The sequence below is a fragment of the Durio zibethinus genome, chromosome 17 (genome assembly GCF_047325235.1).
Source record: "Durio zibethinus cultivar Kanyao isolate XHJ-2024 chromosome 17, ASM4732523v1, whole genome shotgun sequence".
Lineage (NCBI taxonomy): Eukaryota > Viridiplantae > Streptophyta > Magnoliopsida > Malvales > Malvaceae > Durio > Durio zibethinus.
Genome location: NC_143178.1, coordinates 4602561 through 4619808, shown reverse-complemented (window position 1 = coordinate 4619808; position 17248 = coordinate 4602561). Strand labels below are relative to the sequence as shown.

The 17248-nt window shown below is 35.3% G+C and overlaps 3 protein-coding genes across 3 annotated transcripts; 1 reads left to right on the top strand and 2 right to left on the bottom strand.

The window, feature by feature from the left end:
* The first annotated feature begins 126 nt into the window (after positions 1-126).
* On the top strand, positions 127-6868 carry LOC111278905 (long chain acyl-CoA synthetase 4-like). The gene is made up of 19 exons (XM_022865647.2): positions 127-468; positions 1094-1157; positions 1279-1368; positions 1495-1551; positions 1666-1714; positions 1936-2012; positions 2259-2298; positions 2472-2566; positions 3099-3266; positions 3416-3526; positions 3606-3693; positions 4037-4103; positions 4519-4594; positions 4732-4849; positions 4964-5209; positions 5299-5438; positions 5835-6017; positions 6125-6244; positions 6567-6868. Exons 1-19 carry the CDS (start codon positions 317-319, stop codon positions 6609-6611), a joined length of 1986 nt encoding a protein of 661 aa, XP_022721382.2. The 5' UTR covers positions 127-316; the 3' UTR covers positions 6612-6868.
* A 524-nt stretch (positions 6869-7392) lies between these two features.
* Positions 7393-10564, bottom strand: LOC111278891 (uncharacterized). Its single transcript, XM_022865631.2, has 6 exons — positions 10248-10564; positions 9907-10061; positions 9464-9681; positions 8368-8977; positions 7666-8175; positions 7393-7564 (listed from the first exon to the last, which is right to left on the bottom strand). The coding sequence occupies exons 1-6, from the start codon at positions 10427-10429 to the stop codon at positions 7443-7445; spliced, it is 1797 nt and encodes a 598-aa protein (XP_022721366.1). The 5' UTR covers positions 10430-10564; the 3' UTR covers positions 7393-7442.
* A 720-nt stretch (positions 10565-11284) lies between these two features.
* Positions 11285-15893, bottom strand: LOC111278888 (endoglucanase 6-like). The gene is made up of 9 exons (XM_022865618.2): positions 15234-15893; positions 14853-15065; positions 14356-14556; positions 13514-13603; positions 13193-13357; positions 12801-13085; positions 12328-12676; positions 12168-12242; positions 11285-12054 (listed from the first exon to the last, which is right to left on the bottom strand). The coding sequence occupies exons 1-9, from the start codon at positions 15435-15437 to the stop codon at positions 11756-11758; spliced, it is 1881 nt and encodes a 626-aa protein (XP_022721353.1). The 5' UTR covers positions 15438-15893; the 3' UTR covers positions 11285-11755.
* Between the last annotated feature and the right edge of the window lie 1355 nt (positions 15894-17248).

The following is a 17248-nucleotide window of genomic DNA, read 5'->3' as shown; positions in this document are numbered from 1 at the left end:
CTGTCCCACCGCAGATCCAGTGGTCCCTTATTTTTCCCGTCTCGTTCGCTCTACTCGTTTAGCGTATCTTCTCGTCTACATGTGAAATTAAAGCCTTACAATAATAAATAAACAACTAAACAAAATCTCTAAACGAACAAAGAAAAAAAGTAGTGCTTTTGTCGCCTTGCCTTTCACCCGCAGCCACCTAATTTGTTTGGCATTGTATATATTCTCACACCGTCCCACATTTAATTCTATACGTGCCGCTCTAAGTTGGAAGAGAGAAAACAAAAAAGAAAGCTTCGCGGCGTCTGATTCTGACCATTTTGATCAAATGGCTGAGAAGAGTTATATAATCAAGGTAGAGGAAGGGAAGGCCGCAAGCGATGGAAAACCGTCGATCGGCCCTGTTTATCGCAGTTCTTTTGCGGAAAATGGATTCCCTTCTCCGATTCCTGGAATGGAGAGTTGTTGGGACATTTTCCGGTTGGGTTTTAACTTTTTCTCCTTTTTACTTTAAGCCTCTTGCTTGGTTGCTAAGAAAATGCAGAAAATAGGAGAAGATTTGAATTTTTTTTTTCTTCTTTGATCCGACTTTGGAAATTGTTGCTAACTTTTGAATTTTCACTTTTGTTACTTTTTTTTTTAAGTTCAGTAGATTTTTGAATTTGTTTGATTATGTATTTTAATTTCAATCCAAGTGGCGATGGATTCAAGACACGTTACTTTTACATCATAAGATTCAATTATATTACCGGACGGAGCAGTTCCATAGATTTTAATATTTGAAAATTTTGAATTTAAACACTCGGACGGAGCAAGATACTGAGATTTCCATGTTTTACTTGAAAGATCGATGGCTTTCATTCAACTCAGTGCTAAACTGCAAAATTAAAATTTATATGTTTAATAGTAGTAATTGTTTTGATTTTTGGTGCTCATGTGATGTGGAGATTAAAACTTTTTGCTAACGTATAACTTAGCTTATGTCATGCATGCGGGCTGATTGAACTTGTTAACTAACTTTAAGACAGCTCGTATTTATTATGTTATGGAAACAAGTGATGTTTTACATGATGATGATGGTTCATATTTCATCTTCTCCTTGCAGCATGTCAGTTGAGAGATATCCTAACAACCCTATGCTTGGTCGCCGGCAGATTGTGAACGGGAAAGTATGCTGCCACTGCTGATTTTTGTGCTTTATTTTTTTGGTTTTATTGCTTTTGCATTCTGTTTTTAGCACTGCCCTTGACGTTTAGTTTGTGTATCTAAATTGATGTGCTTTCACTGCAGGCTGGGAAATATGTATGGCAAACTTACAAAGAAGTTTATGACATTGTAATAAAAGTTGGAAATTCCATCCGGAGTTGTGGTGTTGAGGAAGTAATGCTTTAACTTTTTGTTATTGTAAAAATTTTTTATAACAAAAATTCTGCTTCTGTGATCGTTGGCCACAGTCACAATTTATGTGTATTTTACAAATTTTATGCTTTTTATTCTTGCTTACAGGGAGGAAAATGTGGTATTTATGGTGCCAATTGCCCAGAGTGGATAATAAGCATGGAGGTATTCTTATTTTGGCATTTTTTTGGCTGACTTGCATATTGCTCTTGAGCGTACTCCTTCCTACCAAAATGCTCGTTGCCCAAAACTTTTACTAATGCAGCCACATTGGTACAGGCCTGCAATGCTTATGGACTCTATTGTGTTCCTTTATATGACACTTTAGGTATTTCTTCTTGAGAATCAACAAAAGCATGCTTTGAATTTTGTTAAATCACTACTTTCAGCAAATAACAATCTTATGTGTGTTATGTAGGCTTCTTCATTTTTGAACATGGTGATAGTCTGTTATTTATAACATCTTTAAACTCTTTTAATTATGAGTATATCTCAACTTCACTGCATAACTGTTTATGAATGTTTGATCCTTTGTCGTCTATGTTATAGGTGCTGGTGCTGTGGAGTTTATCATATGCCATGCAGAAGTTTCGATTGCTTTTGTGGAGGAAAAGAAGATTGATGAGGTAAGCATATTTACATCTATATTTGGAATCCTAGGATTGTTATGGGAAGTGGGAACAATGGGGGAAGATATTTTATTTCTAGGTACATGCAAAAGTAATAAATCTGTGTATGGAATAGATTTGTAGTTTTTTATTATCAGCATTTGCTTCTATAAATGCTGGTAAGTTTTGCGTAGTTGGTGTTGATATGAGAATTTGTAGTTACATATTTTTTTTCTCATGTAAAGTTTCTCTTTGCCCTTTCAGCTGTTTAAAACATTTCCAAACTCAACAACATTCTTGAGAAGTAAGTCATTTATTTATTTATTTTTTGTGGAGGGGGTATTGTTTTGTTATAGTGTCTTAGAATTAATTTATGCGCTTGTACATTTCATTTATTTATTTATTTTTGGTGGGGGAGATATTATTTTGATATAGTGTGTTAGAATTAATTTATGTGCTTGTACATTTGCTATGCAGCAATTGTTAGCTTTGGGAAGGTAACACCTGATCAGAGGGCAGAAGCTGAGAAGTATGGTTTGGCAATATATGCTTGGGAAGAGTTTTTGCAATTGGTAGGCCACTTGCTCTGTTATTATCCTCTTGAATTTATCAGTAAATAATTTTATTCTGCTGAAGTTATTATTGTATCTTTTTTAGCCGACTGCCAGACATGTTAGTTATGGGTTCAGAGAAAGGCATTTATCTAGCTGTAGAAAACATGTTTCTGGCATTGCATTGCAAATCTTTAATATGAGCTAAGGATCTGTTACATTTTCATGCATGGTCCGATATCTTATATCCTTGGCTTCTGGGAATAATGTCATACATGACTGAACTGTGGGCTAGCAAAAGCGATGACCTGTCCACTTGATAACTTTAGCAGCTTGACTCTATAAATAGATTAGTTGGCATTTTCTTTGCATTCATTCTGATTGAGGAAGCTCAAGGAACTTTCCAACAGTGTTTTATAATATTATTTGATGACCATGTCTCATGCATGTTTGATAATTGTTTAATTTGCTTCTTAATTTAGTTAGCCTTACTGATTTTAATGTGTAGATGACAATTGATTCTGATTTAAGTTCTGATGTCTGTTTCTTGCAGGGAGAAAATAAGCAATTTGATCTTCCTGTGAAGAAGAAAAGTGATATCTGCACAATAATGTATACTAGTGGAACAACTGGTGATCCCAAGGGAGTATTGATTTCAAATGATAGTATCGTTACTCTTATAGCAGGGGTGAAACGCCTGCTAGAGTGTGTAAATGAACAGGTGATCTTTTCATTTAATCTCATGATTCCAAGACAAACCATTTCTCCAGACACTTTGTTTGATCTGTCTGTTCTTTTTCCCACACTAAATTTTGACATATTCTTTTTGCTTTCCCTCTCTCATCTGTTTGTTTCTGTGAAATTTTGCAGTTGACCATGAAGGATGTATATATTTCTTATCTTCCTCTTGCACATATCTTTGACCGGGTGATTGAAGAGTTATTTATTTCACATGGTGCCTCAATAGGATTCTGGCGTGGGGTGAGCATGATTATTTGATATTGTGTCAACAAATAAGAGTTTATTCTAATTGGTAATTGCTTATTTGTTGCATCTGCAGGATGTGAAACTATTGGTTGAAGATATTGGGGAGCTTAAGCCAAGTATCTTCTGTGCTGTTCCTCGTGTGTTAGATAGAATCTATTCAGGTAAACTTTCTAATATTAAATGTACAGAGGAGATTGATTTCCAGTATTTTTCTAAATATGTATAAGGGTATTGAAGGGGATTTTAGAATCTGGGTTAGGCGATGTCATTTTGGGTTGTTTTTTAAGGTTATATTAAGCAACCTGGAACATGTACTCGCTTGAAAACTTGTCCTAATTTATTTATTTTTTCTCTTGGGTGTGGAAATCTTATTGTTAAATTCTTGCTCTAAGTATATTCTCTTTTGTATTAAAAGAAATAAATATATATATGCAGTTTTCTTTCAAAAGGACCCTGCAATGCATTATCAGCTGTGATACTGTCATAACATGTGGACATTATCAGGTTTACTACAGAAGATTTCTGGGGGAAGCTTATTGAAAAAGAAATTGTTCGATGTTGCATACTCATAGTAAGTTACTTTCATATTTTCAGTTTGCTTCTGAAAAGCAGTTCAATTTATCTGCTGACTGCCAATAAATAATCAGTAAAAAGATGGGGGGAAATTAGTTTTACAACCACAGACTCACTGGAATTGAGAACAAAGGATATTTGCCTCTCTGTACACTATGGCATCTTTTTCCTTGTAGACAAAACTAGAATTATCTCAATCCTTTTGGGCATTAAACTTTATTATGAGCTTTTGCATTAGTTGATATTCTTTGCAGTCAATCCTTGCATTTCTTGTTACTGTGTTAAGCATAGTTACCTAATTAGGGTTAGTGTTTGTTGGCTTTGGTTTCAACTTTCAATTATCTGTCGAATCCAGTTAATTTCCATATTTATGCATTGCTGTCTGGTTCTGATATCTATGATGACCCCTACAGCAAATTCTATAACATGAGGAAGGGCTCCAAACATGGTGAGGCATCTCCAATTTCTGACAAAATTGTATTCAGTAAGGTGATGAAAGTCTTTGTTGTTATATAATACGCACAAGGCTCCTTGCATATTGGTCAAAAGCAAATAGTAAACAAAATTACCCACAACACAAATCCTGTTAATTTCTTTAATCTCATTCATATTTGTCATTTTTTCAGGTAAAACAAGGATTGGGAGGGAATGTGCGGCTTATTCTATCTGGGGCAGCTCCTCTTTCTGCTCATGTGGAAGAGTTCCTGCGAGTGGTGGCATGTTGCCATGTTCTGCAAGGATACGGTATGCTGTCTTTTAAAGTAGCCTTTGAACATGTGATAATTTCTTCTTCTTTACTGATTGTGCACACTTGATGCAACATGAACATCGATCTATTTTATATCGATCTGAATGTAGGTCTGACAGAGAGTTGCGCGGGGACTTTTGTCTCATTGCCAAATGAATTGTCAATGCTTGGTACTGTGGGGCCTCCGGTACCAAATGTTGATATACGTCTAGAATCTGTTCCTGAAATGGGATATGATGCCCTTGCAAGCAGACCACGTGGGGAAATTTGTATCAAGGGAAATACGCTATTCACAGGGTACTACAAACGTGAAGACCTCACCAATGAGGTCATGATTGATGGGTGGTTCCACACAGGTCTGCTGATACTTGTCTCTTCTTAAGTTGAGGTTCTCTGTATCATTAGTTTGTCTCCAAGTTGATGTCCTTTCTTCTTTGTACATTAGGGGATATTGGTGAGTGGCAACCAGATGGAAGCATGAAAATTATTGATCGAAAGAAGAACATTTTTAAGCTTTCACAAGGGGAATATGTTGCGGTTGAGAACCTGGAAAATGTTTATGGTGTTGTGTCTGATATTGATTCCGTATGCCTTTTTGCTCTTTTTGATACATTAGCATGCATCGCTTTGTCTCTTCATTTCTGTGTAGACATAGACTGAATCCTGGAATTAAATGTTAAATTAACATTGAATATAATAATGGGCAATTGAACATTCTCTTTCTGATATCCATCCTATGATTGCATTCCATTCATAGCTCTATGTTTTAATTCAACTCTTTATAATGAACATATAGTAACAACAAATGCTGCAGAGGGTATAGAAATTTCTGTTGTAGAAATTTCAATGGTCACTAAGTCGAACTTTTTTTTCCATTATTAGAAGGATGCTTGGTATAAAATCAAATGTTTAGTTTTATTTCAGATTTATTTATCTGCTGGAGATTGGCATTCTTTTATATCTTGTCTTTTTCAATTCCAGATATGGGTTTATGGGAACAGCTTTGAGTCCTTCCTTGTTGCTGTTGTTAACCCCAATAAGCAAGCACTTGAAGGCTGGGCTGCCGAGAATGGTGTAAGTGGTGACTTTGATTCCATCTGTCAAAACCCAAAGGCCAAAGAATACATACTTGGGGAGCTCTCAAAGATTGGCAAAGAGAAAAAGGTTTGTTATTTAATGGTTTTTTTGGACTATTAAAGTAATTACTTTCTTTATACTTATAGGAAAGAGAATGGAAATTGAACTTTTATCCTTCATGTTATCTTACACAGCTGAAGGGTTTCGAATTTATAAAAGCTGTCCATCTTGACCCCGTAGCATTTGATATGGAACGTGACCTTCTCACCCCAACATATAAGAAGAAGAGGCCTCAATTGCTTAAATATTATCAGGTATCTATTTTTCTTCTTCTTTTCTTGGTTGGGCTTCTTTGCTTTAGTTCTTTTCTCCATGATTTGATAATTTTAAACACAACACAAAATTGATATGACAAAATACCATATAAACAAAAATCCTGTATAAGTTTGACAAAAGCTAAATATGTGTTTTATATTTTTTTTTATGTCGATATGAATTATGACATATAATTTTCATGTTTTACACATTTGACACAACATAGACAATACAGATACACGAATTACTGTATCCGTATCGACATGTGAATGTGTATGGGCATAAGTGCTTGAACACTGATAGAAATTCTTATGGATGCAGAGTGTGATAGACAACTTGTACAAGCCAAACAAGCCAAATGCTTGACAAAATACTTCCAATGGGGTCCTAAAGGGGTGGTTCTGCGATTCAGGCATACGGAGAAGTTACTCTCTGTTCCTTACTTTTCTTTTGGTAATTTGGACAGCAAATAAAGTTTCATGTGCTGTGGAAAAAAAATGTCATATTATTTGAAGTTCAATGGTCCAAATGTTCAGTTCCAAATTTGGTAAGATCCCCTTGGGTTTTTGAAGTTAACTATGTAATAAATATTTTATTTCATATAATAAAAATTTCGAAACTAATGTGGAAAAAAAAAAAAAAAAAGAGTAGAGGAAAAATGTGAGAGACTAGAGGAATGGGACGAACTTCCGATGGATAAAATATATTTTGTCAAATTGAATATTAAAGTAAAAACATTGCTACGCTCGTAAAAATAAGAAAATTTAATTATATTTAAATTAACTTTTTTGTGTTAATATAAATACTGGGCCCCATTTAAGTGAGATTATTACATTTTCTCTCATTATTTTTTTGCTTAATTTACGCTTTAATGAGACTGCTTTTTTTGCAATCCTTCCGCGCGCAATTTTTAAGATCTACATATTTGAAACTCCTAACCTGGCATTCTCTTAAAAATCGGACAGGAGAGAAGGACAAAAGGGTGGGTTGTGATTGAGAAGCGAAAAAAAAACGTCTAATCAAAGAAGTCAAGATGGCAACACAATTGCAAGTCTTTTTCGTTTGATTCTGGCTTTAATCAGCCAAATGCCTCAATTTCTTCTTGATTAAAATGGTTTAATCAAAATTGAAGTTACTAAAACGGAAGAGGAAAAAAGAACACTTAACCATACAATTGCAGAGACAAGGATACAGGAATTAATCCATTTGATCTGATTGTAGATTGGATGCTACACTACCTGTATTATGGGGAGATTTAAGAGATAAAGGTAAAGACTGTAGTGCAAGTAGCTCCTCTCTGCTATATTTCAATCTTTGATCTAATATTTTCATAAAACAAAGAACAAAAAAGAAACGAAATTTAGATGATAAAAGAGTCAATATTGATGCTAATAGAGAAATATTGTGAAAGTCTACTCACCTACAAAAAACTGAGGGATCGCCACTTTTCCCTGCTTTTTTTTCCCTTGATAAGTCTTCCAAGATTGTTGTGATGGGGATGGGCGATTAGAAATATTTTGCTGCTGTGTTGGAAGGTTGCGAACAACTTCGTGCCGTATTTCAACTTGAGGATGTTTCCTTAAGAACAATGAGATAGCATCTTCAGTTAAGAGCCAACAACCCATCAGGTCCAGTACTCTCAGTGTTGTTGATGGGCTAAAGGTGTCCAGGCCGCTATTTGTTAACACAGCTTCGCAGACATGAAGGTTTGTCAGCTTTGGGAGAGATGAAAGGTGATGCAAGGTAGCATCAGTAAGGGAAGCACATTTGAGAGATAAATGGCTCAGTTCTTTGCAACTTGATAAAGGGTACAAATCTTGATCCCTAACTTGTGTATTCTCCAAGTTTAAGCTCTCCAAATAACTAAGATTTTGAAGTGCTGTTAGTGTGCCATCCATATGTGACTCAGTGCCTGGCCGGTGAATAAAACCTGGAAGTTGCAAAAGAAATCTTAAACACCAAACTACGTATCAAGGATAATAATTCGGTTAAAGTCTAGTAACAAAGAACAAAAGCAACAGCAAAAGAGAAAACAAAACTGTGAAAGAACCACGAATATGACAACATTCGTGATTAATCCAAATAAGGAACAACTTTAAGGTATGTGTTGAAGAAACCATACCTTTAACTTTTGTGTCGCTTAGGTCAATAACTTTAAGTGAAGGCATCAAGCTGATATAAGATAAGGCAACATCATCTATTGATGTGTGCGATAAACATAAAATTTCGAGTTTGGGAACATGTCCAGCTAAAATCCCTATCCCAGCAGAGCTGACTTTTGTGCTGCTTAGATTTAGACTTTTCAGACTTGCTCCGATTCGTACAATCAGTTCAACTGAATCATCCCCAATGATGCTAGAGTTGAGATCCAAATGTTCGAGCATTTTCATATCAGCTAAAAAGCAGAACTGGTTAAGGGAAGAGTAGGATACATCCAAAAAGGTTAAGAAACTTGTTTCGATATATAAAAAGGCCTCTGCCTCATTCATGAAAGTAGCTCCAGCAAAAATAAGCTTCACTAAAGCAACTTTATTACCATTGCCTTGAAGGATAGAATTAATGGTACAATTACTCATGTTTAAACATTCAAGAGATGACAGATTTGGAAAGCTTGTAACCTTGGTCCAAGCTAGATTGAGGAAACTCAGCTTGGGGAACCTTTGAAGAACCAAAGCCCCTTTGTTAGATATTTTACTCCCCCAAAGATCAAGGTATTGTAGCTTTGTCAATACCTAAAACAAAACAGCCACCATAAATCATTTTAACCTGGATACTTTATCCTGAAAATGAAAACTAACTATAATATCTTAGAATCAATGTTTCAATATGAAATAAAACAGAACCACCAAACTTAACTAAAAATAACAATCTATACAAATTGACATATAACTTGAGCTTGTCTAATTCTTAAAAATGATTCCATCGGCAAAAAAACTCAATAACACAATTTAACAGCATTTGAGACACCCCAGCTCTCAGCCAAATGAAGTATTCACAGAAACTATTATTACTATCCCAAAGTTTACAAAGTGGTACTAATAACCAGAAAATTCGAGAGGTACATATCATCCGGTCATCAAGAAGGTTTGGAAATAGTTGTGGACTATTTCATCCTTTAGCCAATGACAATAAATGTTGTAAACTTTTCAAGCAAGAATAAAGAGCGTATGGATATATATATATATATATATATATATATATATTTACTAAAAGAGTACCTGGAGAGAATTCAAAGTAGTATCAGTGACAGGCAAACCACCCAAGTCTAGTACAGACAAATTCTTAAGTGAAGAGAGCAGCGCAACACCATTCGCAGTAATGCCAGTTTCTGAAACCCATAACTTTTCCAAATTTGAAATGGATACAAGATGCCTAACGCCAGCATCACTAACCTTCATGCATCGTGAAAGGTCCACCTCCTTCAGACTAGTCATCCCTAAAACCCAAAAAAACCCACTACAAACGTTTTAAAAGTAACTCTCTAAAGACTCCAACTAAATTACAATTGGTTATGAACATGACCAAATTGAGCTTTGATTTCCACTTCTCTCCTTAATTATTCTAATTAACGAATCCAAAATCGCATAATTTACATTCAGATATAAGATAAACAGAAAATGAACTTCCTTATACTTGATATTGCATTAAAAAAAAAACATACCTACTATGGACCAAATAGCAGAATCATTAATTCTATGACAATCAGCGAGATTGAGGGATCGTAGATAACGAAACGCGCCTATATAAGCCATCCATTCTGCATCTACACAATTCTCTCCTCTAAGATCTATCTCCTCCACACTATACTTGAATACTCTGCATTATAAAATGACTTTAACAGGGACCAGATTGCAAACTTTCAAATTAAAATTAAAAAGGAAATAAAATACACAACTTCCAATTCACAGTAGTATAGAAAATGTAACTATTGAGAAAAGAGAAAAGAGAAAACGAATTCAAATTAATTGAAAAATATATCATAAAAAACGAATTTTAATGTACTCGAGTAAGGAAGGGAAGAGGAGACGGCGATGGAGGAGGTTTTGGAGGAGAGATTGAGAAAGATGAGAAGGCAATCGCTCCAGGGTTCTTCTTTGTCTCCGCCATTTCTCCACGCTCTCTCTGTTTCGGCAAGCTGCTTCTATGCATCGCCGAACCAACACGCTCTCTTTCTCCGCTTCCATTCTTGTTTTTCTCTATTCGATTTTAATGGATCTTGCTCTTGCTTTTCTCTTCGTTGATCTTTCAATCCCGATCTTCGAAAGTTGAAACTTATAAAGAAACAACTTAAATGCCAGAGCTCAATTTGCTTTACCGATTGAAATTTGCAAGTGAAACTTATTTTTATTTTAGTTTAAACAAAGGCGGTGCAGCCATTTGGACTGGGCCAAAATGTTCTATGACCAGGTGCAGGCCACGAAGTTTGTTTTTTTCTGTTGTTCTTGGACCAGGTGCGGGCAACGAGGTCCAAGTTCATGCACGTTTCCTCACTTGACCCCCAAAAAAGACGAACATTGGCAAAGTATTTGTTTCATATAGAACTTAGATAATATAAAGATGTCTTGAAATTTCAATCCATGATCAATCAAGTTTTTTTTTTTTTTTTTCTAGGAGGAATCCTGTAATTTTAGGTTTCAAGTTCAAACCCATCAAATGTAAGTTTCATTCAATTATTATTTATCAAATTTTGATCTGCTTATTAATTTCTTTTTCCTATTTATTAAAAATTATTTGATTATAATTATATTTTCTACTGGTACTCCCGTCATTCCAAAATTTATGTCCTTTTATTTTTAAGGAGTTAAAAAAATTTTGATTTTAATCTATTTAACATTAAAATTTTGAAAAAAATTAAAAAACTAATATTCATTTTTAGTACCAAACAGTAAAATGAGCGGTCTGCAAAAGCACTTCTTTGAAAGCATTTAAGAATACTGATAGTAGAAAACTGCCATAGTAGCGTAGATGAAAGTTCCAACGTGATCCAGGAAACTTCCATGAGAATGACAGCATGTGTATTAGTTCATAAGAAAATCTTTACTAAAACACAAACTGAACTCTGATTGAATCTTGAACAGGAGAATAGAGACAAGATATTGTCGTGCAAACTGTTATTTATATGGAAAATGCTGCAAAGCTTGCAGCATCTGAAGTACAAATAAAAAAGTCTCCTTGCAATCTATGGAAAAGTCATTTGTTTCCTCCTCAATTCTCACTCTTTTTCACTGTCTATCAATCCTATCTATTAGATATATATAATAACTAATGAAGGGGAGGAGAAAGAGGATGAGCACTCCTTTTTAATTTGTCTCTTCACTCCGTTCTCCTCCCATCTTCAACGTTTATTTGACCTAAAGATCAGCTAGAACCTGAGTAAATACCAAATCAACAAGTTAAAAATCCCCAAACAAGAAAAAAAAATACCGCTTTCTGTATAGCTGCACAATTCTTACACCACAGCTCCGGAAACTATGTGGACATTGCTCTGTTTTTGCAATTTTCTTCCTTTCTTAAGCCAAATTGTAGCTTGAAATTGAGACATCAGCAGGAGAAGTAGAATGGATGTATACAAACTCAAGACTCTTTCCAGAAGGTAGAGAGTTGAGCCATGCTGGAAAACCATAAGAATTGCCAGACTTAGTGAGACCCCATAGAGGACCATAAAGCTTTGATATAGAAAGCTTGAGATCCTTTAGAGTCCTGTATGACTTGTTGGTCACCACTGTGGAATATCTGTAGTAAGTTTTTCCTTTGTCGTTCCAGGAAGTCGTCATCTTCTGCTTTATGGCAATTGGACTAGAAGATGAGGCTGCAAAACAAAATCCCCAGGTCAGTTTTTTTCATTTAGGGAATTTGTGTATCCTAGCCACTAAAAGTGTAATGTTTAGGGGGAAATCATTTAAAATAGAAGAACGAATATACCTGGAGTTGGAGTTAATTCGGGTTTTGGTGCCGGTTTCGGTTTGGCAAAGACAGGATTAGGAGCCGGAACAACCACTGCAGGTCATGATCGTCATAATTGATGCGAGAATTAGAAAAAGTTAAAATCATAAAACTTAATGGGAAGATAGGCTATATATACCAGGAAGAAGCTGGTTATAACCGCCATGACCACCACCTAGTCTAGCCAATATGCCAAGAAGAGGAGCATTGTTATAGGTAGCAGGCTCTGTTTGTTCATAATTGTCCCTTTCATCAGCAAAGTTATCATAGGCATCAGGTCCTCCAACCACAGCACCAGTGAGGACATTAGGATCACTTGCTTTCCTTGTATACCAAGTACCATAACCTTGCCGGCAGGCAACAAATTCAGGGTCAACCTTGATCGAAACAATTGAAGAACCTCGGTGGTGAACTTGTTGTGGGTAATTGTTCCCATAACCAACCATATAACTTGTAGCTCTGGGATTGTCTCCAAGAAGGTAATCCACCTGAGATTTTAACATTGCAAAACTTCAGAAAATTTATTCAAGGCTAAACTTGTTAGCATTCATTAAAAAAAAATAAAAATAAAAAAAGGTAAAATGTTAAATCCGCGAAGAGATCAGCAATCACCTGAGATTTTGCAAAAGAAAGAAGTTCGGATGGTGCAACATTGCCAGCAGCACACTTCAAGCTTCCGCTAGAGGAAGTGAGATAGTCAGAGTACACAGTGGCCAAGAACGAGGCACTAGTCACGAACTGCATGTTGTTCCATCTCTGTCGGAAAATCAAACCACCAGGAGTCTTCTGAACATTACGGCCACCCTTTCCAATCAACGAACACATGAAGTACTCTGCCTTCTCATGATACCTCTCAAACACTGGTGCATGGAGACCTGCTTTACCTTGCATTAAGAACTGCAAGTGAACCAAAATCATTAATCACTTAGAAAAAGAAAGAATTGTCATAAACAATTATTGTTTGATAATGGATGGATTTGAATTAGCAGTTGAAAATAATATACCTTGGCGACAAGGGTCTGAACCCCAGCGTATTTGACATCCCAACCAAACTCAGTCATGGCCCAGCCGGTTCCACCCATTGAGTCACCATTGTTTCCAAGATAGTTCAAGTAGTACTGATTGTTACTAGCTTGGTACAACCATGCAGCGGCCCACAACAACTCGTCCTATACATAATTCCAAATTCAGAATTAATCAATACAGCGTACAAAGCAACATGTCAATTTTCTACCATTAACCAGATTTTGCTTTATGCTTTTTATTATAGCATTACTCTTAACATTCATCAAATTATTTGTTGAAGCAAATTTAATACAGCTTACATTGTAGCCACTAACGGATCGGTAGTATTTTTGGGCGACTGTGATGCTGCTGTCATATTTGCCTCTGTATTTATCAGCAAATTCGAATAGCTGAAAACACGAAAAGCAAAATTATTATTAAAACATCACTGATTAATTCTTGAAATTTTTTGTTGAAGTGTATGGGTAGGTGGTGTAATATTAGGAAACAAGCAAGGGTAATTTGGGGATATGGGTTTAATTGGGGGAAGCGAATTACTAGTTGCGAATTTTGCTGTAAAATGGACGGTTAAGATCTGATAGTACGATAGATATGTACGGCCAGAAGATAATTCATTACCCGTAATGAACGGGGCAAAGAAAAGTGCTCCCATGATCCAAATTATGCGCCGAAAAAGTGTACCGCGTATACCTTTTCAATTTAAAACCAGAAATAATGAAAAATCCTTCAAACGACACCGTTTCTTTTTAATTACAAGTACTTGCCGGTGTTTTTTTTTTTTTTTTAACAAGCGTTTGGAACACTCAACCTTGAAAAAAAAAACATCTAAAATCCCGTAATAATAAAAATAAATGAAAAGAAGAGCAAAACAAAGATGGTTTTGTCATTTTGCTAAATGAGTGCTAACTTGGGGCCTGCCGAGTCGCCACGTTGCACTGTTAGGCTGACAAAAAAGCTAGGCTCCTTAACTACCTATTTACTACGGTCCAAGGCAGCTTTTGCTAAAGTGCGCACAACAACCGCCTATGCCAAAACGCAGAGGGTGAGCTAACATGCAGCGGTGAGTCCAATGGTCCACCAAAATTGTCTCAGCAATTGTGAGCTCAAAAGAAGAGTCAACAAAGAGACAGTATGAATATACCTGGTAGGCGTGGCGAAGAAGCTCCCTGGAATATGCAGGGTTGGAGCGTTGAAAGACGATTGAGGCCGCAGCCATGGCTGCCGCGGTTTCACCGGCGAGATCTGATCCGGGGTTTGTTGGGTCGATCTTGTAAGCGTGACGGTCGGTTGTCATGTCCTCTGGTCTTTGCCAACAGTAGTGGTCACTGTTACCATCTCCCACCTAAAATTTACCACACCAGAATTTAGCAACAGATTAATTTTAAATGGATCTTTACCTAAATTGTTATTTCATTTTACAATTTATCCCTTTAAATTACCTTTTTTTATTCAGTACCTTGAGTTTAAAGAAAATATTAGTAGTATGAAATTCTAACTAATATATAAATATTTTTGTAGACTAGTGTTGGTGTCAAGTTGTGATTTAAAAACAAAGATGGACACATTAGTGACAAACGATACTTTGTTAACACTGGCAGGAGCAAACGGAAATGAATGGAGGGAAGGCCGTGAGAGTACCTCTCCATAAAGGACATAGGGTTCGGGGTGAGCTTTGAGGAGGTAGTCAGTGCCCCACTTGACGGCTTCCAAGGCATGGCCGAGCTCTCCATTTGCAGCCATTTGTTTTCCGTAGTCTACTATGCTCCAGGACATCATTGTTATTGTGAATGCCATGGGCAGTCCAAACTTCACATTGTCCCCTGCATCATAGTACCCTCCTACCAGATCCACCTGTAAAAATTGCACAAACAATTTCATCAAATTAGAACCACAATTTTCATTCAAAAGAAGAAATCAAGATTACGGTAACATTTTAGATTCCAAATTGGTTATTTGGAGTAGAATTGACTTGAGTAAGAAGTTCAAAATTAGGAACTTGAGAGAGGAACTTTAACTTACCCCACTGGCCTTGCCGTCATTTAAACCAGAATCAGCTCTCCATGTGACTCTCTGGTTATGAGGAAGGTAACCAGATCTCTGTGCTTCAAAGAAGAGAATGCTCTTACTAAGAGCTTGGTTATAGTCATGTCCAGCAAATGCGAAAGGAAGACAAAGTAGCAGAAGCCAAGGAGCCATTGAAATGAGTCTCATTAACTTCTCCATTTATTCACAGTTATCAATATACCCAAATCAAGTTTCAATTCAACAAAAACAGACGAACAAAAAGAGCAGATATGTTTCTGCAGCAGAGTTTGTATACAGCAAAATGGGATTTCCTTCAACTTTCTAAAACTGAAAAGAGAAACCCAATTTGGTTTAAACACCGAAAATGCAGTCTAATTAGAGAAAAATAAGAGCAATGTGGGTATAATTTTTCATTTAAAACTCCTTGTAAATCCTGCAAGAAGAGAAACTCCTAAGAGGGAGAGAGAGAGATTTGGAAGAGGAGCTCAATCCTCCGTATACTGTGCAAGGAAGCTACCAAGACGTTAGAAATAGGCAGGGATCAATAAATGGAAAATATTTTATTATTTATTTTTTTATGTTAAAATTATTTTCCCTTTTGGAGGAGAGGAAACGGTTGATAAAAGAACAGAACAGAATCATGTGGGTGTCCCTGGCTCTTTACTGGGAAGGGTCGGTGTGGATTTAATGTTTTTTTGGGGAAAAAAAAAAGAAGGAGAGTAACTGCAGCCATTACTTAGACGAAGTTGAAGTTCTTAATTAACAATAATTTAATAAAAATTTAAATTGATAAATTGATAAAATTTAGTAAAAAATTAATAATATATAAAAAAATATAATTCATAATATAAATCTGATTATTACTTATTCAAAAATAAAATTTATATCAAAATTTTTATTTAAAAAAATATTACAATTTTTTAAATTTTTTTAAATTTTACATAATTTATGTAATAAAATCTTTTAAATATCCACTGTAATTTTTAATTATTTTTAATAAAAACTTTTATAAAATTCACTTAAAAATTACATATAAGCTTTTCCCGAAAAAAAAGGAAAAAAAAAAAGTAATCTCGCAGGGCTGAGTCAAAAGAAAATCTGTCTCCTGAGCCGAGCGTTCCAAGATTCTAAATGTCCATAATGCCTCTGACGTTTTTCCCAGAAAGCCGTGTGGCATTTGCTAATTACTAGGGAAATCTGGATACACTGCAGAATCTTGTGGTTAAAAATATTGGACAGAATCGGAATCGCAAAATTTGACATTGGCTTTTAAGAAACGGTAGACTAATACCGATTGAAGTTTTGAAAATTAGACGACCTGTAATTAATGCAAATTTTATATCAAACTTTATTTGAAGTTTCAAGTTTAAATTTTTAAAACTACCCTTCTGGCTTCTGCACTTCTGCGGCCAGTTTGTTTGCACCTTGGGAGGTACGGGGAAATTACAAACCTGGTTGATTTTTACTTTTGTCTATGCTTAGATTTAGATGCAACTGCACCTCTAATTACAATTAAGCTTCAACTATTAATTTTAAATATTAATTTTAGTAAAATTTATTTAATATAAATTTTTTATTAAATCTCTTTAATCACAATTATAATATTTTTTTCATCATAATTATAATTATTATTATTATTTTTTTTAATCTCAATAAAATTAATCTAACCATTCATCTAAATAAATATTTTTATCTTAAAAGTTTTAGTACAGCTAAAATGAAGTCATGCATGTGGCACTGTTTGTTTGCCCCTCTCTCTATATCTTCTTGCATATGTATATTTACCGAATAGGTCGGTTGAATGTATGAATGCAAACCCTAAATTTTCAACTAAAAACCGTTATTTTGTCCAGCTAAAAGGGATTCAGGTTTTAAACTAGGAAGGCGATGATCTTCACCTCAACATGTGAAAAATGGTATGGTATTTATTTATTTATTTATCAAAGGAGCAGAGACCATAATACTTGCAGAGAAACTCTTACAGCGTCTAAATATATTAATTTAAAGGA

Coding starts and splice junctions, on each gene's coding strand:
- LOC111278891 (XM_022865631.2), bottom strand. CDS start 10,429: ATGGAAGCGGAGAAAGAGAGCGTGTTGGTTCGGCGATGCATAGAAGCA. Junction 8,176..8,367: donor AAGCGACACAAAAGTTAAAG/GTATGGTTTCTT, acceptor TGCAACTTCCAG/GTTTTATTCACCGGCCAGGC. Junction 7,565..7,665: donor GATCCCTCAGTTTTTTGTAG/GTGAGTAGACTT, acceptor TGAAAATATTAG/ATCAAAGATTGAAATATAGC.
- LOC111278905 (XM_022865647.2), top strand. CDS start 317: ATGGCTGAGAAGAGTTATATAATCAAGGTAGAGGAAGGGAAGGCCGCA. Junction 469..1,093: donor AGTTGTTGGGACATTTTCCG/GTTGGGTTTTAA, acceptor TTCTCCTTGCAG/CATGTCAGTTGAGAGATATC. Junction 5,210..5,298: donor TGATGGGTGGTTCCACACAG/GTCTGCTGATAC, acceptor TTTGTACATTAG/GGGATATTGGTGAGTGGCAA.
- LOC111278888 (XM_022865618.2), bottom strand. CDS start 15,437: ATGGAGAAGTTAATGAGACTCATTTCAATGGCTCCTTGGCTTCTGCTA. Junction 13,604..14,355: donor TTCTTCGCCACGCCTACCAG/GTATATTCATAC, acceptor TCGTGTTTTCAG/CTATTCGAATTTGCTGATAA. Junction 13,086..13,192: donor TTCAGACCCTTGTCGCCAAG/GTATATTATTTT, acceptor GTTCACTTGCAG/TTCTTAATGCAAGGTAAAGC.